The sequence below is a fragment of the Polyodon spathula genome, chromosome 35, assembly GCF_017654505.1.
Source record: "Polyodon spathula isolate WHYD16114869_AA chromosome 35, ASM1765450v1, whole genome shotgun sequence".
Lineage (NCBI taxonomy): Eukaryota > Metazoa > Chordata > Actinopteri > Acipenseriformes > Polyodontidae > Polyodon > Polyodon spathula.
This window is the reverse complement of record NC_054568.1, coordinates 1,473,964-1,499,498: the sequence shown is the minus strand read 5'-3', so window position 1 is coordinate 1,499,498 and position 25,535 is coordinate 1,473,964. Positions and strand designations below refer to the sequence as shown.

Here is a 25,535-nt window from a genome sequence, read left to right as displayed (position 1 = left end):
TCTCTCTCTGTATTGACTCTCTCTCTCCCTGTGTATTGACTCTCTCTCTCAGTAGTGACTCCTCTCTCAGTAGTGACTCTCTCTCTGTATTGACTCGCTCTCTCTCTGTGTATTGACACTCTCTCTGTATTTACTCCTCTCTCTGTATTGACTCTCTATATTGACTCTCTCTCTGTATTGACTCTCTCTCTCTGTATTGACTCCTGTCTCTGTGTTGACCCTGTCTCTGTATTGACTCCTCTCTCAGTAGTGACTCTCTCTCTATATTGACTCTCTCTCTCTCTGTGTATTGACACTCTCTCTGTATTTACTCCTCTCTCTGTATTGACTCTCTATATTGACTCTTTCTCTCTATTGACGCTCTCTCTCTGTATTGACTCTCTCTGTATTGACTCTCTCTCTCTGTACTGACTCCTCTCTCTGTATTGACTCTCTCTCTGTATTGACTCTTTCTCTCTATTGACACTCTCTCTCAGTAAGAAGCACATCGCCGCCCTACTGGATCTGCGGGGGATGCTTCACCAGGTGGAGCGGACAGAGATCCTGAACATTTTGAAGGACTTGGAGTCCAGCCTGCAGCCCCTCCCCCGGGACCGGGCCCTCTTCTCTGAGCTCGCTGTCACCTCGGAGGCGCGCTGCCTTAACCTGGGGCTCAGCCGGGTCACCATCACCACCTCCTCCCTGCTCACACTGCTCAGAGAGCGGGCCGGGAGAGGAAGAGGGAGAGGGAGAGGGGAGAGCAGCTCTGAGAGAGGAGAGAGGGGAGAGAGAAGAAAGGAGAGGGGAGAGAGAAGAGAGGAGAGGGGAGAGAGAAGGAGGGAGAGGAGAGAGAGAGAGAGGAGAGAGGATTCCGAGTCGCCCCAGTGGTAGTCTGGTTCATGGAGTCACGAGTTGTCTTCAGGTCTCTCTCCTCCCTCCTCCTCCTTGTCCCCTCCCCCCCTCCTCCCCCTTCTCCCCGTAGTCAGTGGTAGTGGTGAGGAGTTACATATGTTATAGATAAAACTACTCTCAGAGAGCGCTCTCGGTCCCCTCCTCCTCCTCCCTCTCTCGGCCTGCTCTCTTTCCGTCTGAGAGAGGAGAGAGGGAGAAGAGAGAGAGAGAGAGAGAATGAGAGGGGGAGAGAGAAGAAAGGAGAGGGGAGAGAGAAGAAAGGAGAGGGGAGAGAGAAGAGAGGAGAGAGGAAGGCTCAGCCGTGTCGCCATCACCACATCGTCCCTCCTCACACTGCTCAGAGACCGGGTCAGGAGAGGAGAGGGGAGGGGAGAGGGAGAGAGAGAGGAAGAGGGAGAGGGAGGAGAGAGAGGAAGAGGAGAAGCTCTGAGAGAGGAGAGGCAGAGTAGAGAGGGAGGGAGGAGAGAGAGGAGGAGCAGTGCTAAGAGAGCGTAGAGGAAGGGAAAGGAGAGAGGTTAGAGGAGGAGCAGCTCTGAGAGAGAAAAAAAAAAAATCATCACAGGGACTGTGCTTGCTGGGGTTTCAACTCAAACAGACTGGACTGGGTCTGGCATGGAAACGAGCAGGACTGTGTTGAACCCGGTCTCAGTGACAGGTGGAAACGAGCAGGAATGTGTTGAACCCTGTCTCAGTGACAGGTGGAAACGAGCAGGACTGTGTTGAACCCGGTCTCAGTGACAGGTGGAAACGAGCAGGACTGTGTTGAACCCAGTCTCAGTGACAGGTGGAAACGAGGCTCACTGTTGCTCTGGACCAAGCAGTGAAAGGTTTCCACCCCAGGAGAAACATTGCTTGCTTATGATTCTAAACATTCCTGTAATTCATTTTAAAATTGTGAGTCTGGTTTAAACTGGGGAAAAGATAAGATAGAGAGAGATAGGGATGGAGAGAGAGGAGGCAGGGGTTGTCAAACCTCAAGATTGTGTTAAAACACGGCGAGGCAAAGGTGGGCATGACACCAGCAATGAGGCACGCAACCCAGAAGCAGGTAAGACTGTGAAGCACCTACGGTCAGTCCAATAGGTCTGGAAACAAAACTGCTATCCCTCTTCTTCAATGATAAGATTTGCTCCTATTTGGTTTACTAATTAACCCCAGAGTTTAGCAGATTAAACAGTTATAGCTACAAGTCTGATCACAATTCAGAAAACGCATTCCAAAGCAGGCCTGCCAAGGGGTGAGGGAGCCGCCTTCTCTACTCTTATAAGAGCACAGCGACAGCATGGTAAACATCATCAAAACAAGCCATAGTAATAAACTAACCTTTAGCAAAGGTTACCACAGTAAAAGCACAGGGTAGCATTGTAAAGCAAAGAGAGGTATCATAAAGCACAGAGAGGTCTGTTAAAGCATAAGGAAGCATTGTAAAGCACAGAGAGGTATGGTAAAGCATATTATAAAATGTGGAAAATCTGGATAAACTGTAGCAAATGTAGAGTCTAACCAAAGGAAAAGCATGCAGGGAAAACTGCACAAATCCTGTGGTAAATCTTTCTGAGGGTTCTCTTTGCAGTTCAGTGTGTTACCCTCTATTGCCAGTGTGTTACCCTCTATTGCCAGTGTGTTACCCTCTATTGCCAGTGTGTTACCCTCTATTGCCAGTGTGTTACCCTCTATTGCCAGTGTGTTACCCTCTATTGCCAGTGTGTTACCCTCTATTGCCAGTGTGTTACCCTCTATGGCCAGTGTGTTACCCTCTATCGCCAGCGTGTTACCCTCTACTGCCAGTGTGTTACCCTCTATCGCCAGCGTGTTACCCTCTACTGCCAGTGTGTTACCCTCTATTGCCAGTGTGTTACCCTCTACTGCCAGTGTGTTACCCTCTATCGCCAGCGTGTTACCCTCTATTGCCAGTGTGTTACCCTCTATTGCCAGTGTGTTACCCTCTACTGCCAGTGTGTTACCCTCTATCGCCAGTGTGTTACCCTCTATTGCCAGTGTGTTACCCTCTACTGCCAGTGTGTTACCCTCTATTGCCAGTGTGTTACCCTCTATTGCCAGTGTGTTACCCTCTATTGCCAGTGTGTTACCCTCTATTGCCAGTGTGTTACCCTCTACTGCCAGTGTGTTACCCTCTATCGCCAGTGTGTTACCCTCTATTGCCAGTGTGTTACCCTCTATTGCCAGTGTGTTACCCTCTATTGCCAGTGTGTTACCCTCTATTGCCAGTGTGTTACCCTCTATTGCCAGTGTGTTACCCTCTATTGCCAGTGTGTTACCCTCTATTGCCAGTGTGTTACCCTCTATTGCCAGTGTGTTACCCTCTATTGCCAGTGTGTTACCCTCTATTGCCAGTGTGTTACCCTCTATCGCCAGCGTGTTACCCTCTATTGCCAGTGTGTTACCCTCTATTGCCAGTGTGTTACCCTCTATTGCCAGTGTGTTACCCTCTATCGCCAGTGTGTTACCCTCTATTGCCAGTGTGTTACCCTCTATTGCCAGCGTGTTACCCTCTATTGCCAGTGTGTTACCCTCTATTGCCAGTGTGTTACCCTCTATCGCCAGTGTGTTACCCTCTATGGCCAGTGTGTTACCCTCTATCGCCAGCGTGTTACCCTCTATTGCCAGTGTGTTACCCTCTATTGCCAGTGTGTTACCCTCTACTGCCAGTGTGTTACCCTCTATTGCCAGTGTGTTACCCTCTATTGCCAGTGTGTTACCCTCTATCGCCAGTGTGTTACCCTCTATTGCCAGTGTGTTACCCTCTATCGCCAGTGTGTTACCCTCTATCGCCAGTGTGTTACCCTCTATTGCCAGTGTGTTACCCTCTATTGCCAGTGTGTTACCCTCTATTGCCAGTGTGTTACCCTCTATTGCCAGTGTGTTACCCTCTATTGCCAGTGTGTTACCCTCTATTGCCAGTGTGTTACCCTCTATTGCCAGTGTGTTACCCTCTATTGCCAGTGTGTTACCCTCTATTGCCAGTGTGTTACCCTCTATTGCCAGTGTGTTACCCTCTATTGCCAGTGTGTTACCCTCTATTGCCAGTGTGTTACCCTCTATTGCCAGTGTGTTACCCTCTATTGCCAGTGTGTTACCCTCTATCGCCAGTGTGTTACCCTCTATCGCCAGTGTGTTACCCTCTATCGCCAGTGTGTTACCCTCTATTGCCAGCGTGTTACCCTCTATTGCCAGTGTGTTACCCTCTATCGCCAGCGTGTTACCCTCTATTGCCAGTGTGTTACCCTCTATTGCCAGTGTGTTACCCTCTACTGCCAGTGTGTTACCCTCTATCGCCAGCGTGTTACCCTCTATGGCCAGTGTGTTACCCTCTATTGCCAGTGTGTTACCCTCTATTGCCAGTGTGTTACCCTCTATTGCCAGTGTGTTACCCTCTATTGCCAGTGTGTTACCCTCTATTGCCAGTGTGTTACCCTCTATTGCCAGTGTGTTACCCTCTATTGCCAGTGTGTTACCCTCTACTGCCAGTGTGTTACCCTCTATTGCCAGTGTGTTACCCTCTATCGCCAGTGTGTTACCCTCTATTGCCAGTGTGTTACCCTCTATTGCCAGTGTGTTACCCTCTATTGCCAGTGTGTTACCCTCTACTGCCAGTGTGTTACCCTCTATTGCCAACTGTAAATAATAGTAGCATACACTGTGAATAAAAGAAATCTACCAGTCAGATTGTGTGTAATTGAACAGTTTCAAGCATATTCTTTGTGTGTGTGTCAAGAGTGTGTCAGTGTGTGTGTGATTTCAACACAAGAAAGCTGTCCTTCCCTCACCTTTACAACTGAGCACCAACCAATGGCAATTAACTTCCTCCCTGAGTGTTTTAAAAGCTGACTGGCTGCGAATATGTCTCTCATCCACGGCACTGACATTCTCACTACCGACAATGCAGCTGATTCATCATGGAAATGTGACTGTGCCTGAAATCTACCGCTGTGGAAACAGGGATATGTATTTCTCTGTTGAGTTTAATCAGAGAAAACACCTTGCCCAGGACTACAATCCCACAATGCACTGCAGAGCTGACACAGTTTTAAAGTAAAGAAAGAGAAAACCAATGATCGGTTAAAAATAGAAATGAGTTTTAGAGAGTCTCATCATGACAACAGGTTCTATATTAAATAAGTGTCAGATTGTTACTGACTGAAGCTCAACATTTGTGCAAACCAGGTCAATCGAGGGAGTGCATTGCTGTGTTGAGGATCAATGCATTTCATTAATACCTCACACTTCTTAAAGGAAATGACTTGGCTATGGAAGTCTCAACACATCTCTGTTTCCCTGAAGTGTGGATCAATGTGAAGAATAGCGGGAACTGCTGGGAGTTCAGTGAAGGGTCGGGGTAGGGTTAGGGTTGCTGTGAGTTTAGTGAAGGGTTAGGGTTGGGGTTGCTGGGAGTTCAGTGAAGGGTCGGGGTAGGGTTAGGGTCGCTGTGAGTTTAGTGAAGGGTTAGGGTTGGGGTTGCTGGGAGTTCAGTGAAGGGTCGGGGTAGGGTTAGGGTTGCTGTGAGTTTAGTGAAGGGTTAGGGTTGGGGTTGCTGGGAGTTCAGTGAAGGGTCGGGGCAGGGTTAGGGTCGCTGTGAGTTTAGTGAAGGGTTAGGGTTGGGGTTGCTGGGAGTTCAGTGAAGGGTCGGGGTAGGGTTAGGGTCGCTGTGAGTTTAGTGAAGGGTTAGGGTTGGGGTTGCTGGGAGTTCAGTGAAGGGTCGGGGTAGGGTTAGGGTTGCTGTGAGTTTAGTGAAGGGTTAGGGTTGGGGTTTCTGGGAGTTCAGTGAAGGGTCGGGGCAGGGTAGGGTCGCTGTGAGTTTAGTGAAGGGTTAGGGTTGGGGTTGCTGGGAGTTCAGTGAAGGGTCGGGGTAGGGTTAGGGTTGCTGTGAGTTTAGTGAAGGGTTAGGGTTGGGGTTGCTGGGAGTTCAGTGAAGGGTCGGGGCAGGGTTAGGGTCGCTGTGAGTTTAGTGAAGGGTTAGGGTTGGGGTTGCTGGGAGTTCAGTGAAGGGTCGGGGTAGGGTTAGGGTTGCTGTGAGTTTAGTGAAGGGTTAGGGTTGGGGTTGCTGGGAGTTCAGTGAAGGGTCGGGGCAGGGTTAGGGTCGCTGTGAGTTTAGTGAAGGGTTAGGGTTGGGGTTGCTGGGAGTTCAGTGAAGGGTCGGGGTAGGGTTAGGGTCGCTGTGAGTTTAGTGAAGGGTTAGGGTTGGGGTTGCTGGGAGTTCAGTGAAGGGTCGGGGTAGGGTTAGGGTCGCTGTGAGTTTAGTAAAGGGTTAGGGTTGGGGTTGCTAGGAGTTCAGTGAAGGGTCGGGGCAGGGTAGGGTTGCTGTGAGTTTAGTGAAGGGTTAGGGTTGGGGTTTCTGGGAGTTCAATGAAGGGTCGGGGCAGGGTAGGGTCGCTGTGAGTTTAGTGAAGGGTTAGGGTTGGGGTTGCTGGGAGTTCAGTGAAGGGTCGGGGTAGGGTTAGGGTTGCTGTGAGTTTAGTGAAGGGTTAGGGTTGGGGTTGCTGGGAGTTCAGTGAAGGGTCGGGGCAGGGTTAGGGTCGCTGTGAGTTTAGTGAAGGGTTAGGGTTGGGGTTGCTGGGAGTTCAGTGAAGGGTCGGGGTAGGGTTAGGGTCGCTGTGAGTTTAGTGAAGGGTTAGGGTTGGGGTTGCTGGGAGTTCAGTGAAGGGTCGGGGCAGGTTAGGGTCGCTGTGAGTTTAGTGAAGGGTTAGGGTTGGGGTTGCTGGGAGTTCAGTGAAGGGTCGGGGTAGGGTTAGGGTCGCTGTGAGTTTAGTGAAGGGTTAGGGTTGGGGTTGCTGGGAGTTCAGTGAAGGGTCGGGGCAGGGTTAGGGTCGCTGTGAGTTTAGTGAAGGGTTAGGGTTGGGGTTGCTGGGAGTTCAGTGAAGGGTCGGGGTAGGGTTAGGGTCGCTGTGAGTTTAGTGAAGGGTTAGGGTTGGGGTTGCTGGGAGTTCAGTGAAGGGTCGGGGTAAGGTTAGGGTCGCTGTGAGTTTAGTAAAGGGTTAGGGTTGGGGTTGCTGGGAGTTCAGTGAAGGGTCGGGGTAGGGTTAGGGTTGCTGTGAGTTTAGTAAAGGGTTAGGGTTGGGGTTGCTGGGAGTTCAGTGAAGGGTTGGGGTTGGGTTTGCTGTGAGTTTAGTGAAGGGTTCGGGTTAGGTTAGGGTTAGGGTTGCCAGGGTTTCAGTGAAGTGTTGAGATTGGGTAAGGGTTAGGGTAGGTGGGATTTCAGTGAAGGGTTTGGGTTAGGGAAAGTTTTAGGGTTGCTGGGATTTCAGTGAAGGATTGGGGTTGTGGTTGTTTTAGGTTTAGGGTTGCTGAGAATTCAGTGAAGGGTTGTGTTAGGGTTAGGGTTATGGTTAGGGTTCCTTGCAGTTCAGTGAAGTACAACACTGATGCAGTTTCGGACTGGAGAAGGATACCCAATTGCTGTGCAACTTTCCTTCAAACAACTTCCCCCTGGATAAACTGACACTGCTGTCAACTCAATGGCCAATAGTTGCAACAGAGTCCAGTACGTTTATTCATTCAAAACTCTAACTGTACACTGCCAGAGTTCCAATCTTGGGATGGATCTCTCCACAGGGGAGGGTCGCTGGAGTCAACCTGCTGATTCACCAGTCAGCGTGAAACGAGAGAAAAAACAGATGCTTAGGTTTGTGATGATCACTGCTTCTGTTAGACTCTGCAGAGAACAACGATCCACACAAACCCAAGCAGCTGTTTCTTCCCTTTTTTCACTCTGAATGATAAATCATCCCCATCATCACTGGGACCCTGCCCTGATTGTCACACCTGATTTCTGCAGTCAGTTCCATCCTGATAATTGAATAATCGGTTCACGCAGCACCACAGTGCACTGTTGTTTTTAAAAAAAATCCACCATTTAGCAATTCTAATGTGTTTATTCTGCAAGGCTGCTGTTGAGATTCTGCTGCTGAACCCCCTGCTCACCTATGAATTGTTGCTATCAGTAAGTCATTCATTGTACCCTTTCATTGTCTGGCCGCACACACTTCATTCCTGATTTTACAAAATGTCAGATAATTTGAACTTATTTGAAAACATTGGAGACCATTGTAAACTTTGGTAAATGCATGAAAAAAGCTTGCAGGTAGAACTGCAAAAATACTGTGCAGAAATACCGTGGTCACCTTTTCTAAGGGTTGAAAGCATGTTAGCTATCGGAAAACAGCGGCCAGATGCTCAGAAAGAAGGTAAACTAAATTCTTTAAAAACTCAAACGGCTTATGTCACCCGAATGGCATGGTGGTGATCAGAGCAGGAAATACAGGCAACAAATACTGTGAAGTACGAAGCGCTGCTGTGCGTATTTATTGACAATAAAAGCTTTGAACAAACAAAAACATAACTGAACCCAAAACAAAACGGCATGGTGGCCAAACAAACTCTATTTATAATTTAACAAGTAGCGTGCAGGTGTCAAACCGGCATGGGCAGCAATTGTTTCTATTTTTATAAATTTTACTGTCGCACCCTCTCGTTCCTCCTCTGAACCACCCAGACACAAGCGAGAGATTTCCACCTCTTTTCTGCAGCTGTGCCCGGGCTCCATTGCTTGTTAATCATTCAGTGGTTTGGCAGGGAAGGCAATCAGACCTTCCTTGCCAGCCTGAAACATCTGCACACCCTTCACAGCTTACCATAATGTGTGAGCTTTGCTGTCCTGTGTGATAGTTTAGGAGAATTTAGTACTTAGTACACTTGCTCATCCTACATTTGTACAGCACATTTTAAAACAAAGACAGTTCAATTATTCTCTTCTGATGTCTAAAAACTAGTGAAGCCTTTTGATCCTCAGTCTGAACCCTCTGAAGCCTTTGGTTCAGTAAGGTTCGCTTACATTCAAAGTACCCATATTCCTGTGAAGATAATACGGGTGTAACTGATGGAATGATGCACATTTTTGCAGAAGGATACAGAATGAATGAAAACAAATACAAAACAGCTCAATGAATTCAATCACAAAAACAAAAATGAGGGCTCTTCACACAGTCACAGTCAGAGAAACAGCATGTTTATAAAATAAATACACATGTATAAAATATATTTGACAAAAAAAAAAAAAATATATATATATATATATATAATTTTTTTTTATAAAGCGAAAGGACAGGAAAGAAGGATTTTTACTATTATATCTGTTTCCTAAACTGAAAATGAATATAATGTAAATGTACAATATAATTAATAGAATTGAGGAAGGCATATGTTTCCCAGTGTAGTGCCACATGTCTCAGCATCGGTTCCAATGCACTTCAATGGATTTCCTTCCATTGTGAGTGGATGGAAGGTAAAGCTAACTGGGACTCATCACTGATGCACTTGGCATGTTTTTCAGGGCTCATTTTTAGAAAGGAGACATGCATGTGACTAAGACAGGACAGGGTGCAGTCCATACCTCATGTAATCCTGCCAGTGAGTGGTGTGTGAGTCACCCCTCTCCTCTCTTTCTCTGCCAGGCTGATTAATCCCACATGCACCTATCACTCCTCAACACTCCAGCATGGCTCTGCCTCAGCTTCCTGATTCCCTTTCTTCTCTGTGGAAAATATGCTGATGCAAATAACCGCTGGTGCCACAAACAGCACTGTCCGTCTGCCTGTCTGTCTGTCTGTCTGTCTGTCTGTCTGCTTGTCTGTCTGTCTGCCTCCCCCTCGCCACTTGCTAAAATGATCCAGTCTGTATGCCAGCGGGTTCAAATACTCAATCAGAAACCATAAAAATGTGTGTTATTGAAACTAAACCGAGTCAAGCAGACCAGCTTTTGGGCTCTAGTGCTTTCATCAGTGTTATTGAAACTAAACTGAATCTAGCAGGCAAGCATTTGGGCTCTAGTGCCTTGTGGCAGTAAATAATGTGACCACACACAGTTCCAAGGTCAAAGGAAATTTTATTCTGTTTCCTTTAAAAATCCTTTTTCAAAATAGGTGGCTGGTGATGCACAACGATGTTTAACACGCAACCTAAAACAAGGGTTGCAATCTTCAAATAATAATGTGTCCAAACAGAGTTGCAAACAACACAAGACAAACAAACAGTCAAAAAGACCAGTGAGTGAAAAGCTGTTTGCAATGAGGTGTTTTGGTGCACTGTATTCCAGGGTGGAGCTGGCCTCTTAGCTACAGTTCCCAGGGTGTAAGTTTATAGTCTATTGATGACAATAAAACATTAACACCCAACGCTGATAACACTATGTAACACAATCTTTGTTCCTGGGTAGTAAGTGTTATTTCCTAATTGCTTATGCCTCAAAAGTATAGAAAAAGGCTATTATTCCCCACAAACTTTGCTTTTGTGACCAGGACAATGATATTTCAAAATATCACTATTTCCAATGGGAAAACGGGCAAATGTGTATTTACAGTATAATCGTAAATCTTGAAAAACTACTCACTTCTAAATCTTTTGTAGTCATTTTTGTATTACTTTAGTATAAATACATGTTAATTTGGCTTCATGTATTGTTTTTTTCTGACTTTATGTGAACAAAAAGACACACATTTGCCCGTTTTCCCATTGGAAATAGTGATATTTTGAAATATCACTGTCCTGGTCACAAAAGCAAAGTTTGTGGGGAATAATAGCCATTTTCTATACTTTTGAGAAATAAGCAATTAGGAAATAACACTTACTACCCAGGGGGGGGGGGGGGGGGGGGGGGGGGCGATTTATGACCTATCCTCTTTTCCCCCCTCCCCCCCCCTTTCTCTCACCTTGGTTAACCCTTAAGTAGAGAAACGAATGCGAAAATAGTAGTCCCAAAGACTGTGAGAGTGAACGAAGTAGTCAGTTCGTCTCTGTCGCAACCCTACAGTGTTACTGAAACTAAACTCAGTCAAGCAGACCAGCGTTTGGGATCTAGTGCCTTCATCAGCATTATATATTACAATATATATTTAAAACATATCTCATTTATTTGAAAATATCGTTGGCGTATATTAGAATATGTGTCTAAAATATGTTCAAATACATTTTTTTTAAAATAGATTTCAACATATTGTGGTAGGCATTTTTGAATATTGCAACATATTTCAAATATATTCTGAAGATATTTTCACAAAATGTATATTTTTGTGTCTCTTTTCCATGTACTGGGGTCTCTTTTGGAAGTGGTTGATCACAGTGCTGAGAGCTCTCTGTGTGTGGGGGTCTCTTGGAAGTGGTTGATCACATTGCTGACAGCTCTCTGTGTGCGGGGGTCTCTTTTGGAAGTGGTTGATCACAGTGCTGAGAGCTCTCTGTTTCCTCTGTGTGCGGGGGTCTCTTTTGGAAGTGGTTGATCACAGTGCTGAGAGCTCTCTGTTTCCTCTGTGTGCGGGGGTCTCTTTTGGAAGTGGTTGATCACAGTGCTGAGAGCTCTCTGTTTCCTCTGTGTGCGAGGGTCTCTTTTGGAAGTGGTTGATCACAGTGCTGAGAGCTCTCTGTTTCCTCTGTGTGCGAGGGTCTCTTTTGGAAGTGGTTGATCACAGTGCTGAGAGCTCTCTGTTTCCTCTGTGTGCGGGGGTCTCTTTTGGAAGTGGTTGATTAGCACCGTCGCGGTCTGGTTTGTTTTGATGGAAAGCCGAACCAGCCTCCCTGGGTTACAAAAGCACTGGATTGTTTGTGTTTCCATATCAAAGGCCGCGATGTTGGCCCAGAGGCTTTTGTTTTGTTGTTTTGTGTTTTTTTATTTCACAAAAGCAGCTGAAAGCTCTTTTGAGAATCCAAGGAACTCCACTTGATTATTTTTAGAGATGATAAACAAACCCAGTAAAATCACTGAACAAGAAATAAACAAAGTGGTGTTCTGAAGGGGCCTGGAACTAAGTCTCATGTTGCTTCTCATTTATCCTTCAGAGGTGTAGCCTGAAATCTGAAGGAACGGGAACACCAAGGAAATATTGATCTTCTTAAACAAGAATTATATACAAATTCACATTTTATTTGTACACTGAACTTCTAGTAACACATATAATATGTAATGCATTCATCTAATTTCTATTAGTATTTCCACAAAGTGTCTTTATCATCTCGTCAGAATGCTTTACTTAATCTACACGTGTGTCTCCAGTCGTCCATGCTCTGTTGCTGTCGTCTTCGTCAGCACTCTTAAAGTATTTTCTAATAGAAGGTTCCTAATGCTCTTTCCATTAACCAAAAGGACTGTAGTGACTGAATCAGACAGTTGTGTGAGTCATGTGACTTAGCTTGCCTATTTATCGAGTAGCGGCTCGAGCACTGATATCCTTAAACAGAACCCCCTGTCTGATTGTCATGAAACTGTCCACTCTTCCACCAGTCACATTGTTATTAATCTTGCTGAAGACCTTTAGCTATGCATGTATTATAACCGGGTCTGTCTGTCTGTCAGACAGTCTGTCTGTATATCTAGAGAACAGCTTATCCACATGTGTGTCTCACATTGTCTTGAGGAACACGCAGGGGAGAGACCACCTGGTCCCCTGAGGAACAAGCAGGGGAGAGAACACCACTGGAGACCTGGTCCTGAGAGACAAACAAGGGGAGAGACCACCAGTGGAGACCTGGTCACCTGAGGAACATGCAGGTGTGAATGAAGGTGGTTGTTTGTTTGGAAGGTGGTTGATGTGAATGAAGGTGGTTGTTTGTTTGGAAGGTGGTTGATGTGAATGAAGGTGGTTGTTTGTTTGGAAGGTGGTTGATGTGAATGAAGGTGGTTGTTTGTTTGGAAGGTGGTTGATGTGAATGAAGGTGGTTGTTTGTTTGGAAGGTGGTTGATGTGAATGAAGGTGGTTGTTTGTTTGGAAGGTGGTTGATGTGAATGAAGGTGGTTGTTTGTTTGGAAGGTGGTTGATGTGAATGAGGGTGGTTGTTTGTTTGGAAGGTGGTTGATGTGAATGAAGGTGGTTGTTTGTTTGGAAGGTGGTTGATGTGAATGAAGGTGGTTGTTTGTTTGGAAGGTGGTTGATGTGAATGAAGGTGGTTGTTTGTTTGGAAGGTGGTTGATGTGAATGAAGGTGGTTGTTTGTTTGGAAGGTGGTTGATGTGAATGAAGGTGGTTGTTTGTTTGGAAGGTGGTTGATGTGAATGAAGGTGGTTGTTTGTTCGGATGGTGGTTGATGTGAATGAAGGTGGTTGTTTGTTTGGAAGGTGGTTGATGTGAATGAAGGTGGTTGTTTGTTTGGAAGGTGGTTGATGTGAATGAAGGTGGTTGTTTGTTTGGAAGGTGGTTGATGTGAATGAAGGTGGTTGTTTGTTTGGAAGGTGGTTGATGTGAATGAAGGTGGTTGTTTGTTTGGAAGGTGGTTGATGTGAATGAAGGTGGTTGTTTGTTTGGAAGGTGGTTGATGTGAATGAAGGTGGTTGTTTGTTTGGAAGGTGGTTGATGTGAATGAAGGTGGTTGTTTGTTTGGAAGGTGGTTGATGTGAATGAAGGTGGTTGTTTGTTTGGAAGGTGGTTGATGTGAATGAAGGTGGTTGTTTGTTTGGAAGGTGGTTGATGTGAATGAAGGTGGTTGTTTGTTTGGAAGGTGGTTGATGTGAATGAAGGTGGTTGTTTGTTTGGAAGGTGGTTGATGTGAATGAAGGTGGTTGTTTGTTTGGAAGGTGGTTGATGTGAATGAAGGTGGTTGTTTGTTTGGAAGGTGGTTGATGTGAATGAAGGTGGTTGTTTGTTTGGAAGGTGGTTGATGTGAATGAAGGTGGTTGTTTGTTTGGAAGGTGGTTGATGTGAATGAAGGTGGTTGTTTGTTTGGAAGGTGGTTGATGTGAATGAAGGTGGTTGTTTGTTTGGAAGGTGGTTGATGTGAATGAAGGTGGTTGTTTGTTCGGATGGTGGTTGATGTGAATGAAGGTGGTTGTTTGTTTGGAAGGTGGTTGATGTGAATGAAGGTGGTTGTTTGTTTGGAAGGTGGTTGATGTGAATGAAGGTGGTTGTTTGTTTGGAAGGTGGTTGATGTGAATGAAGGTGGTTGTTTGTTTGGAAGGTGGTTGATGTGAATGAAGGTGGTTGTTTGTTTGGAAGGTGGTTGATGTGAATGAAGGTGGTTGTTTGTTTGGAAGGTGGTTGATGTGAATGAGGGTGGTTGTTTGTTTGGAAGGTGGTTGATGTGAATGAGGGTGGTTGTTTGTTTGGAAGGTGGTTGATGTGAATGAAGGTGGTTGTTTGTTTGGAAGGTGGTTGATGTGAATGAAGGTGGTTGTTTGTTTGGAAGGTGGTTGATGTGAATGAAGGTGGTTGTTTGTTTGGAAGGTGGTTGATGTGAATGAAGGTGGTTGTTTGTTTGGAAGGTGGTTGATGTGAATGAAGGTGGTTGTTTGTTTGGAAGGTGGTTGATGTGAATGAAGGTGGCTGTTTGTTTGGAAGGTGGTTGATGTGAATGAAGGTGGTTGTTTGTTTGGAAGGTGGTTGATGTGAATGAAGGTGGTTGTTTGTTTGGAAGGTGGTTGATGTGAATGAAGGTGGTTGTTTGTTTGGAAGGTGGTTGATGTGAATGAAGGTGGTTGTTTGTTTGGAAGGTGGTTGATGTGAATGAAGGTGGTTGTTTGTTTGGAAGGTGGTTGATGTGAATGAAGGTGGTTGTTTGTTTGGAAGGTGGTTGATGTGAATGAAGGTGGTTGTTTGTTTGGAAGGTGGTTGATGTGAATGAAGGTGGTTGTTTGTTTGGAAGGTGGTTGATGTGAATGAAGGTGGTTGTTTGTTTGGAAGGTGGTTGATGTGAATGAAGGTGGTTGTTTGTTTGGAAGGTGGTTGATGTGAATGAAGGTGGTTGTTTGTTTGGAAGGTGGTTGATGTGAATGAAGGTGGTTGTTTGTTTGGAAGGTGGTTGATGTGAATGAAGGTGGTTGTTTGTTTGGAAGGTGGTTGATGTGAATGAAGGTGGTTGTTTGTTTGGATGGTGGTTGATGTGAATGAAGGTGGTTGTTTGTTCGGATGGTGGTTGATGTGAATGAAGGTGGTTGTTTGTTCGGATGGTGGTTGATGTGAATGAAGGTGGTTGTTTGTTCGGATGGTGGTTGATGTGAATGAAGGTGGTTGTTTGTTTGGAAGGTTGTTGATGTGAATGAAGGTGGTTGTTTGTTTGGAAGGTGGTTGATGTGAATGAAGGTGGTTGTTTGTTTGGAAGGTGGTTGATGTGAATGAAGGTGGTTGTTTGTTTGGAAGGTGGTTGATGTGAATGAAGGTGGTTGTTTGTTTGGAAGGTGGTTGATGTGAATGAAGGTGGTTGTTTGTTTGGAAGGTGGTTGATGTGAATGAAGGTGGTTGTTTGTTTGGAAGGTGGTTGATGTGAATGAAGGTGGTTGTTTGTTTGGAAGGTGGTTGATGTGAATGAAGGTGGTTGTTTGTTTGGAAGGTGGTTGATGTGAATGAAGGTGGTTGTTTGTTTGGAAGGTGGTTGATGTGAATGAAGGTGGTTGTTTGTTTGGAAGGTGGTTGATGTGAATGAAGGTGGTTGTTTGTTTGGAAGGTGGTTGATGTGAATGAAGGTGGTTGTTTGTTTGGAAGGTGGTTGATGTGAATGAAGGTGGTTGTTTGTTTGGAAGGTGGTTGATGTGAATGAAGGTGGTTGTTTGTTTGGAAGGTGGTTGATGTGAATGAAGGTGGTTGTTTGTTTGGAAGGTGGTTGATGTGAATGAAGGTGGTTGTTTGTTTGGAAGGTGGTTGATGTGAATGAAGGTGGTTGTTTGTTTGGAAGGTGGTTGATGTGAATGAAGGTGGTTGTTTGTTTGGAAGGTGGTTGATGTGAATGAAGGTGGTTGTTTGTTTGGAAGGTTGTTGATGTGAATGAAGGTGGTTGTTTGTTTGGAAGGTGGTTGATGTGAATGAAGGTGGTTGTTTGTTTGGAAGGTGGTTGATGTGAATGAAGGTGGTTGTTTGTTTGGAAGGTGGTTGATGTGAATGAAGGTGGTTGTTTGTTTGCTGCTGCAATTGGAATTGGAATTGGAATTTTGATTTCAGCAGATAATGTTGCTGCAATTGGAATTGGAACTGGAATTTGGAATTGAAATTTTTATTTCAGCAGACAATGCTGCTGCAATTGGAATTGGAATTGGAATTGACCCCAAGGTCTGATTTGATCAACATTTACCTCCATTCATTAACTTTGCTGTACTTTTACCCTGGGATACTTTTAGAGCATTTTATAGCACTGGGGAGTCCACAAAGCCTGAATCAACCACCTATCGGTGGCTAGAGCCGCACAAGCCTGGCCTGCTTCTTTTTAAATAAGTGAAGAAACTCTCTAAAAGTCGCCTGCTTCAGTATCCCAGTTAAAGCACAGCAAAGTTAGTAAACTGCATATTCCAAATAAGAGGTAAGAGAATGGACTTCAAAAGAGTGGCAGTGATAATATTAATACAGCTAATAATAGGTAAGAGAATGGAAGAAACACACGCACGCACGCACGCACACACAGGGTGCAGCGGTGACCTCCACAGGTGTCCCGAAATGGCATCTCCTCCTGCTGGGGTAGCTGGACTGGTCTGTAAACATTAATAGAAACACTGTGGGTGTCGGCCAGGGGGAATGTCATCAGGTTGTATATATTCTCATATAAACACTGGGAATGTCACCCTGTCACCAGGCTGTAAACATCCAGGAGCGGGACTGATATCTGTCTTCCTTTCTGCAAACCGTTTTGACATTTAAATAATAGTCAGAAGAAAAGCACAGTTATTTGGGGAGCTGGGAGTGGGCTGGCTGCCTGGACTGGGAGAGGGGTACTGCTGCATGACCCTGGGAGGCCGACATGACCCTGTCGGGGGAAGTGGGGATCCCCTAGCGACGACCTACCGACGAGGCCTGGTCCATCCATAGGTCGTCCAAAGTGAACGACTAGCTCCGACACAGTAATAGAATGTCGAGTTTATCAAATAGTCTAAGGACAACTACAGACCCAAGGACGTCAGGTTCCTCCATACATAATCTTTGTTCTCAAAGTGATTGACATAGGGATCACTATATATTCCCATAGAAAAGTTCACTACAGTAAATTTACACTGAATGCTTCCACACTATGGTTATACTGTGCATTTACCATAGTTTACCATGCTTTCACTGTGCTCTGTTACACTGTGCTGTGCATTTACTGTGGGAATCTTTTACAAGGGTTAGTTTACCATGGTTTGTTTTTGATTATGCTTTATCACACCTCTCTGTCCTCTGCAATGCTTGCCTGTGCTTCCCCCTGGATTCCTGTGTGTCTCTCTCAGATCTCCTGCTCCGACACTGACTCACTCCACTACGCTACCAGCGGCCCCTGCCTGTGTGAATGGGGTCTGTGCCTCAGAAACAGGAGCCCTGCTCCAACACTCACTCAACTAGACTATAGGAAACGAAGCTGCTTCCTCAGTTCAAAACAAGAACATTCTTCAGGAGCTGTGCTATAAATAGAAGAGGCATGCTAGCATTGTCCAGGAGGCATTATAAACAGCCTGGCTGGCACACGGAGGAGACAGAGGGGAGGACAGACGGACATCCTCCCCCCTTGCCAGCCTGGCTGCCCAGTCGAAGGTGTGCGTCGGTCTGTCTGCAAGCCACTCCTGCTCCCAGGCTGCTTCTCTCACTGATTGATTTTCCCCTGTTTTTATTTTTAACATTTTAAAATAAAGAAATCGCTGCATGGTGTTCTATTACATCATCATCACGTCAATCTCAAAATTCCATTCTCATACATCTTATTAGCTATATTAACACCATCACTGCTACCCCTGCCCCTTTCAAAGCATCCTTAAAATCCATTGTCTTACCTCTTATTAGCTTTATTGAGAGTATCACCAGGGATCCTAGTTTTCCGAAATAATAATAAAAAAAAGATTTTCAGATTAAAAAAAAAAAAAAGGAATCAGCTAAAATTGAGTCTACGTGCAGCTACATTTCAGCACTGACACTGCGCCTCGTTCAGCCCTGACCGCTGTACACCAGAAATGCTTTTATTCAATTGTATACTAAATTCAAAGCAAAATTGCCTGTTGTTGATTATATATGTTCAGTGTATTGATTTGGTTATCAAATCAACCAAAAAAAACCTTGCATGTTTTTTGCACACCCCAATGTAAAACTCAAAACTCTCAAACAGCATTGAAAATCCATGTTTTTTCCATGTTATTCCACAGCAAACTGATTCCTAGGATCCTTGATTATCACTGTTCCCCTTTGAAGTAGAGCTAACCATGTTTAAAATCCATTCTCGTACCTCTTATTAGCTTCAATAATATTATCACTGCACTTTATCAGGTGAGACACATTATCAGGTGAGACAGGAATGCGAGGCTAGTCTGTCTTTTTGTATGTCGGAGCCCCCTCACCCCTTGCCCCCTCGCTCTGTGAGGAAAGAAGGCCAGAAGCACTTCTCTCTCCGATGCTATGAAAGAAAACATCCCTTTCACACCTCGAACTCAACAACAAGAACAAACAGGGACAGCTTTTAAAGAAAACAAAACACACTGAGCTGAGCAGCCCCCCCCCCCCGGGGAGGGGACAGGAAATCGAGCGGGAGGGGTCACCACCGAGACTGTCTGTTATGAGGAGGAGGTCCCCTGTTTTAAAACAGAGCTCACCACCCTAGGCCCAGTCAAAGCAGGGGCTCAAGTTTCTCCCTCACCCCCAGCTCTCACTGCCGACTCTGGGAAGGATATGTGCAGCTGCCCCCTCGGCGATAAAACACTGGTTTCCCTGTGTCTCGATGATGATATTCGAAACTCCTGCTGACCAGCAAGGCGTCTCAACTCTTTATACAGGCCAGTCTGGGAGCTGCTTTTAAAAAGGAATCTGTTGCAGTTACCGTCTTACAAGAGATTTTTTAACAGTTTGGCCAGGCTTCCAGCTGTGGAAGCCTCCTCTGACATCGTTTTCGAGTGAGATGATATGAGAAGCACGTTAATGTTTGACTCGCACTGCTGAAGCACTTTCTCATTTCATGCCTGACCGCAGTAGCTGTTTAAAAGTAACTAAGTTATTATTTCACATAAAATGTAATCAATTACCACTTTGCACTGGCTTCCTGAAAAAGGAACCATAACAGGTTACAAGTTACAATGGAAATGTAATCAGATTACATATAATCTGTTAAAATCTACAGGGCTGTTAAAAAGAGTTTCAGTTCAGTGGGGGGGTGGTGACTAGGAGAGGTTGGGCTGCTGTTCTCTTCATCATTGAGTTTCAGTGCTGGGGGGGTGACTAGGACAGTTTGGGTTGCTTTTCGCTTCATCATTGAGTTTCATTGATGGGGGGTTACTAGGAGAGGCTGGATTCTGGAAGGTCATTCCATAAACTCAAGGCTGTGGCAGAGAAAGAAACACAGACAGCACACCCTGTGGTGGGTCCCCTGTCAACACTGTCAACTGGATTTGAACCCAAGTCATAGTGTCATTGAATTTACATTGAAGATACTGAGAAATACTTCTAGTGGAAATGTCTGTCATTGAATTTACATTGAAGATACTGAGAAACTTTTCATCCACACTTTTGTCATTGAGGATTTGTAGTTTTAGCACCTCTATAGTTATGGGTAATAGGTTTATTTTGGGAGCTGTCCCGGGGTATTCCTGTGCCTGTGTTATCACCCCCCTGGCTGCCTCTCCTTGTTTCAGGAATGCCGTGTCCTGCTTCTGGAATTTTCCACTGTATTTCGGAACGGTCTGGACACTTGAACGTTATCATCCTCGTGTTTTTGTTGTTTTCCTTTTTGATTACAGAGCTTTCCTCTTTTTTTTTTAAATGTAGTCGTCGCCAATCATTATTTTTTATTATTTTCTCCCCAATTTAGTCGTGTCCAATTATTTTTAGGCTCAGCTCACCGCTCCCACCCCTGCGCTGACTCAGGAGGGGCGAAGACGACCACACGTTGTCCTCTGAAGCGTGTGCCGTCAGCAGCCTGCATCTTTACACGCTGCAGACTCACCATGCAGCCACACAGAGCTACCAACAGAGGTGCTGCAGGCAAGACAGATTCATAGTTAAACCAGGGCTTTAAAATCCATTCCATATCAGCTTTATTAACAGGATCACTGACCCTCCCTTTAAAGGAGCGCAGCCCATCTTTCAAATCCATTCTCTCACCTCTTATCAGCTTTATTAACAGGATCACCAACCCCTCCCTTTAAAGGAGCGCTGACCATCTTTAAAATCCATTCTCTCACCTCTTATCAGCTTTATTAACAGGATCACTGACCCTCCCTTTAAAGGAGCGCAGACCATCTTTCAAATCCATTCTCTCACCTCTTATCAGCTTTATTAACAGGATCACTGACCCTCCCTTTAAAGGAGCGCAGACCATCTTTCAAATCCATTCTCTCACCTCTTATCAGCTTTATTAACAGGATCACTGACCCCTCCCTTTAAAGGAGCGCAGACCATCTTTCAAATCCATTCTCTCACCTCTTATCAGCTTTATTAACAGCGATCACTGGCCCCTCCCTTTAAAGGAGCGCAGACCATCTTTCAAATCCATTCTCTCACCTCTTATCAGCTTTATTAACAGGATCACTGACCCTCCCTTTAAAGGAGCGCAGACCATCTTTCAAATCCATTCTCTCACCTCTTATCAGCTTTATTAACAGGATCACTGACCCTCCCTTTAAAGGAGCGCAGCCCATCTTTCAAATCCATTCTCTCACCTCTTATCAGCTTTATTAACAGGATCACTGACCCTCCCTTTAAAGGAGCGCAGACCATCTTTCAAATCCATTCTCTCACCTTTTATTAGTTGTATTATCATTATCACTGCTCCCCTTTAAAGGGATGCTAAGTAAGGCTTCTTCATGATCTCTCCAGTACAAGCCACTCAGATGCTGTCTCGTGGTATTTTCCATTTCCATTAAGTATAGGCTCTTTAACCAATGTGATGCAGCACCATCTAGTGGCTGGAGATAGTAACACAGGCACTTATTGAGGCTGTGAGGAGTTCTGTCTGTCTCTCACTCTGTCTGTCTGTCTCTGTCTCTCACTCTGTGTCTGTCTGTCTGTCTCTGTCTCTCTCTCTGTGTCTGTCTGTCTCTCATTCTGTCTCTGTCTGTCTACCTCTATCTCTAGCCTGCTTAATGTTTGCAGGGGCCAGGGTGAAAGTTACACTTTGCACTAATCCTGCTATTTTGGTGAAAGCTATCTCGGCAGCTCCATACGCTTTGCCCGGGACGGGCTCCAGCGTGTTATGTGGACAGAGCTCAGAGTTGGAGGCAGGCTGAACAGCTTTTCATCTGTTATGGGGCCAAGTCCCATGTTAACCCTAAACAGAGCCTGTCAAAATGGATCACAGACACAGTCAGGACTGCCTATGAGTGAGCCAACTTGCTCACTCCAGAAAAGCTCGCTGCCCATGCCACCAGGGGCACAGCAACTGCATGGCTTTGTTCCAGGGAACCTCTGTCAGGGGCATTTGCGATGCAGCAGTGTGGGCTACTCCCTATACTTTTACTCGGTTCTATCTATCGACTGAATGTCGTGGATCCACAAAACCTTGGGTTTGGAACAAGAGTGTTAAGAGCGGCCTAAAAGCTCGACCCTTACATCATAACATAGAGGCCGTGTTTGCCCTCATTTTTTAGCCCTATCTACTTGCATTGGGTTCCTCGTGGTAATGTGGCCTTGGCCGAGCCTTGTAGCTTTCCAGTTGTCTACAATAATTGCCTTGCGACAGCTTTGGTATTTCTACCCATGAGTTAATGGTTACATTTTGTACTTGATAGGGAACGTTAGGTAACCATTAACCTTCAAGGTCTCTCCGCTCATGATTGCAGCAGCCTTGAAGGAAAAATGATGACAATACTTGTGCCAGTGATTGTTTCTGCCCTTGGGAGCGGGCACAAGTACGTCACAAGCACTGCGTGCAGCTTTGATATATCTGTTCAAGTTAGACAGTATTAAAGGACAAAGATACCCACGAGGTAATGGTTACATTTCTATTTCAGAGAACCAGGGTTATAACGTTTTCCTGGATTAATTCCTAGATTTAACCCCCCAAAAAATTCTGTTTTAGCTTAATACATAAATGTTAACAAACACATTCTTAAAGGTTTGGCGATGAGTACATTTTGTGGCAATGTAGTATGCAGAGGAGAATGTTCTTACTGGACTTATATAAGCAAATATTTACTATAAGTTATAACTGCTCTAAGTCAAACTCGCTCTTACTTATACCTTACTGTATTCTTTATTTTGCTCTAAAATTGATCTTACTTTACTTTCATAACTTCTCTTATCTGTATTATGATATTCTGTAATGTGATATTTTATAATGTGATAACTTGTAATGTGATATTTTATAATGTGATAACTTGTAATGTGATATTTTATACTGTGATAACTTGTAATGTGATATTTTATACTGTGATAACTTGTAATGTGATATTTTGTAATAAGAACAATGTGATGGTTGATTATGTAAATAATAATAATAATAAAATAATAATAATAATAAAACAATAATAATAATAATAATAATAATAATAATAATAATAATAAGCTTTTTTATCGCGCTGATAGTCGTTACGCTTGGAGAAGGTCTGACGAGGCATACAAAGAAAAGAACACCATGCCTACTGTCAAGCATGGAGGTGGTGATATCCTTCTATGGGGCTATTTTCCCTCTAATGATACAGGAAATTTAGTTCCAATATATGGTAAAATGGATTCCACATCATACCAAATGAAATTGGCCAATCATCTGAAACCGTCCGCTACAAAACTTGGTTTAAAGCGCAGCTGGACGTTCCAACACAACAACGATCCGAAGCCCACATCAAAATCCACTTCAGAACAGTTAAAGAAGAATAAAAGCAAGGTTCTGGAACGGCCCGGTCAAAGTCCCGATCTAAATCCGATTGAGAATCTTTGATATGAGCTGAAGAAGGCTGCGCACAGGAGAAGCCCTCGGAATCTGAATGAACTGGAACAGTTTTGCGTTGATGAATGGCCACAAATCTCTAAAGCTCACTGACAAACACACTAATCCTTTAAAAGAGCTTATTATTGCTAACGGTTCCTCAACATTCATTTCATTGTCCTTGTCAGGGTAGGAATACTTTTGAATTAGCATTTTTGGAGTTTTGGATTATTAATCTGCGCTTTTACAATTTTCCCTAAAACTCTTCCAACCTGCTATTTCTAAATTCCATTTTTTTTCCAGATTAATTTCATTAAACTGAACACTGTTAATAGTAAATATAAACTGGGAAATGGTCACTTCTCAACAGACGCTCGTCATATACTGCCCATTCACAATGTAATGCTAAACCACTGGATACTGGAACTTGTATTTGTATGCACATCAATACGAGTTCCACTCCCAGCATTTATACACACTAAACTCAATTGGTGGTGTTGGAGCAGAACTGTGGGCTAAGATTCATCGGAAGAGATTCTGCCCATCATTAAGTCACTTTATCATATAGTACATTGTAACATGCCTGGGCGCTCCCTTGATAGAGCCAAAATTTGCTTAGGATCCTCATGAGAGTGTTTGTTAACCAGGGTAAGAAAAAAAATGTAGAAGTGAGTAGTTTTTCGAGATTTACGATTATACATGTATTTACAGTATAATCGTAAATCTCCAAAAACTACTCACTTCTAAATCTTTTGTAGTCATTTTTGTATTACTTTAGTATAAATACATGTTAATTTGGATTCATATGTTGTTTTTTTCTGACTTTATGTGAACGAAAAGACACACATTTGCCCATTTTCTCATTGGAAATAGTGATATTTCGAAATGTACCTGTCCTGGTCACAAAAGCAAAGTTTGCAGGGAATAATAGCCATTTTCTATACTTTTGAGGCATAAGCAATTAGGAAATAACACTTACTACCCAGGAACAAAAAAACAACAAAAAAAAATTGTTACACAGTGTAATTTATGGTTTGTGGTTTATGGTTTATGGTTTATGGTTTATGATTTATGATTTATGGTTTGTGGTTTATAGTTTATGGTTTGTGGTTTATGGTTTATAGTTTATGGTTTGTGGTTTGTGGTTTGTGGTTTATGGCTTATGTTTATGGTACACGGTTTGTGGTTTATAGTTTATAGTTGATAGTTTATGTTTTGTGGTTGATGTTCATGGTTTATGGTTTATGGTTTGTGGTTTATTGTTTGTGGTTTGTGGTTTATGGTTTATGGTTTATGGTTTATGGTTTATGGTTTATTTTTTGTGGTTTATGGTTTATGGTTTATGATTTGTGGTTTATGGCTTGTGGTTTGTGGTTTATGGCTTGTGGTTTATGGTTTGTAGTTTATGGTTTATGGTTTGTGGTTTATAGCTTGTGATTTATAGTTTATAGTTTACAAACTACAGACTATAAACTACAGTTTGTGGTTTGTGATTCACAGTTTATGGCTGAGTCGAAGCTGTACTTTAGAATCGCTGTGGCATTGCCATAATTGTGATTTAAATCAAGGCCCAGGCTAAAGAAAGTTCTCAGTTTGCTTACCTTATTTTGAGGAAGCCTGTTTTTTATCATGAGGGAGTCACCGTTAAAATCGACCACCCGAAAAATCTCCCATCTACAGACGCAGATGCTTTCTAATACACTCTGCAGGTAAGCCACTTCTCACCAAACGGTACACAGAAACGTTAGCAAACACAAACACCCTGGGAACAAACTAGTGAGCATAAAAACGGCTCAATAGCTGAAGCGTGTCATTTTAACCCGCTCCCTAACCTTGTTGCAGCCTATTTTTCAACAGAACTGGCCCTCGTCACAGAAGAGGATGAATACAGCTTCACACCTGACTCCCTGAAAGCAGCTTGCTGTTCCAAAGTTCCAAGCTGAAACTGTTGACTTTGGTTCCACTCCCAGTTCAGATCATTGCAATAGCGGTTTCTCTGGACTGTCTCGCATCCTTCATAACAGACAAAGTTAAACAGAATTAATTATGAAACATGTAATCCGTGTTTTTATTTTATTTTTGTGTAGTAAATCACTGTGCTGTTAATTTTTTGAGCGCACTGCTACAGTTTGGTGTGTCGTACTCTGAGAACTTTGTAAAAATAAAATGTATTAAACAACAAATAACCTGGAGATGTTAAAAGGGGGGTATTAATGGGTCATGTTTCTGAATAATTGTACTGAGTGAGTTGTATTGCTGGAGGGGGATTTGCAATTGAGCAGAATTCAGTTTCACCACAAGGGGGAGCCATTGTACGAGCTGTCAGAATATTTGCAGCTATATCGGCAGAAACTAAGGGGAGCGCTAACATAGAGTGAGTTTGTTTCGGGGATTCAACAAACGCGAGTGTAAATCCTAGAGGTCTGAAAAGAAAACAAACAGGGACCAGCTGAAGAAAGAGAGGTCAGGCTTTTCAGCAATGAGCCAGCTGAGCGAATTCCAATAGTGAGTCAAATCAGTCCTTAACTCCAACCTAGCGCCTCCCTTAACATTAGATTAGGGTTAGGGTGAGTGGGGCACGTCCACATTTGATTGTGTATTTCCTCGATATTTATTTAAGTAGGTTTTGGTTGGTGTTTAAGGTTGTATAAATGTGGTTCTTGAAGGAAAAAAAAAGATATTAGCTCTCCATTTACCTACAGAAATATTGTTTACAGGCTCTTTCATGCAGTCCTAGTCATTGTGTTTAATTGAATTATCCACTTCCTTCATGCTTTTGAAGATTTAACGTCAGACAGGTCTATTATTCTCGATTATCGATTATAAGTATCAATATATTATCCATAAGTTCTATTA

General features: G+C 43.9%; 1 protein-coding gene across 1 annotated transcript in view; it reads left to right on the top strand.

The window, feature by feature from the left end:
- Positions 1-774, top strand: part of LOC121303725 (tumor necrosis factor alpha-induced protein 2-like) — a gene marked incomplete at its 3' end in the record, with an annotated part of 25,076 nt that extends 24,302 nt beyond the window's left edge. The window contains exon 13 of the mRNA XM_041234505.1: positions 477-774. Coding sequence (XP_041090439.1) covers positions 477-774 — 298 coding nt within the window. The remainder of the gene's footprint in view (positions 1-476) is intronic.
- Positions 775-25,535: the final 24,761 nt, after the last annotated feature.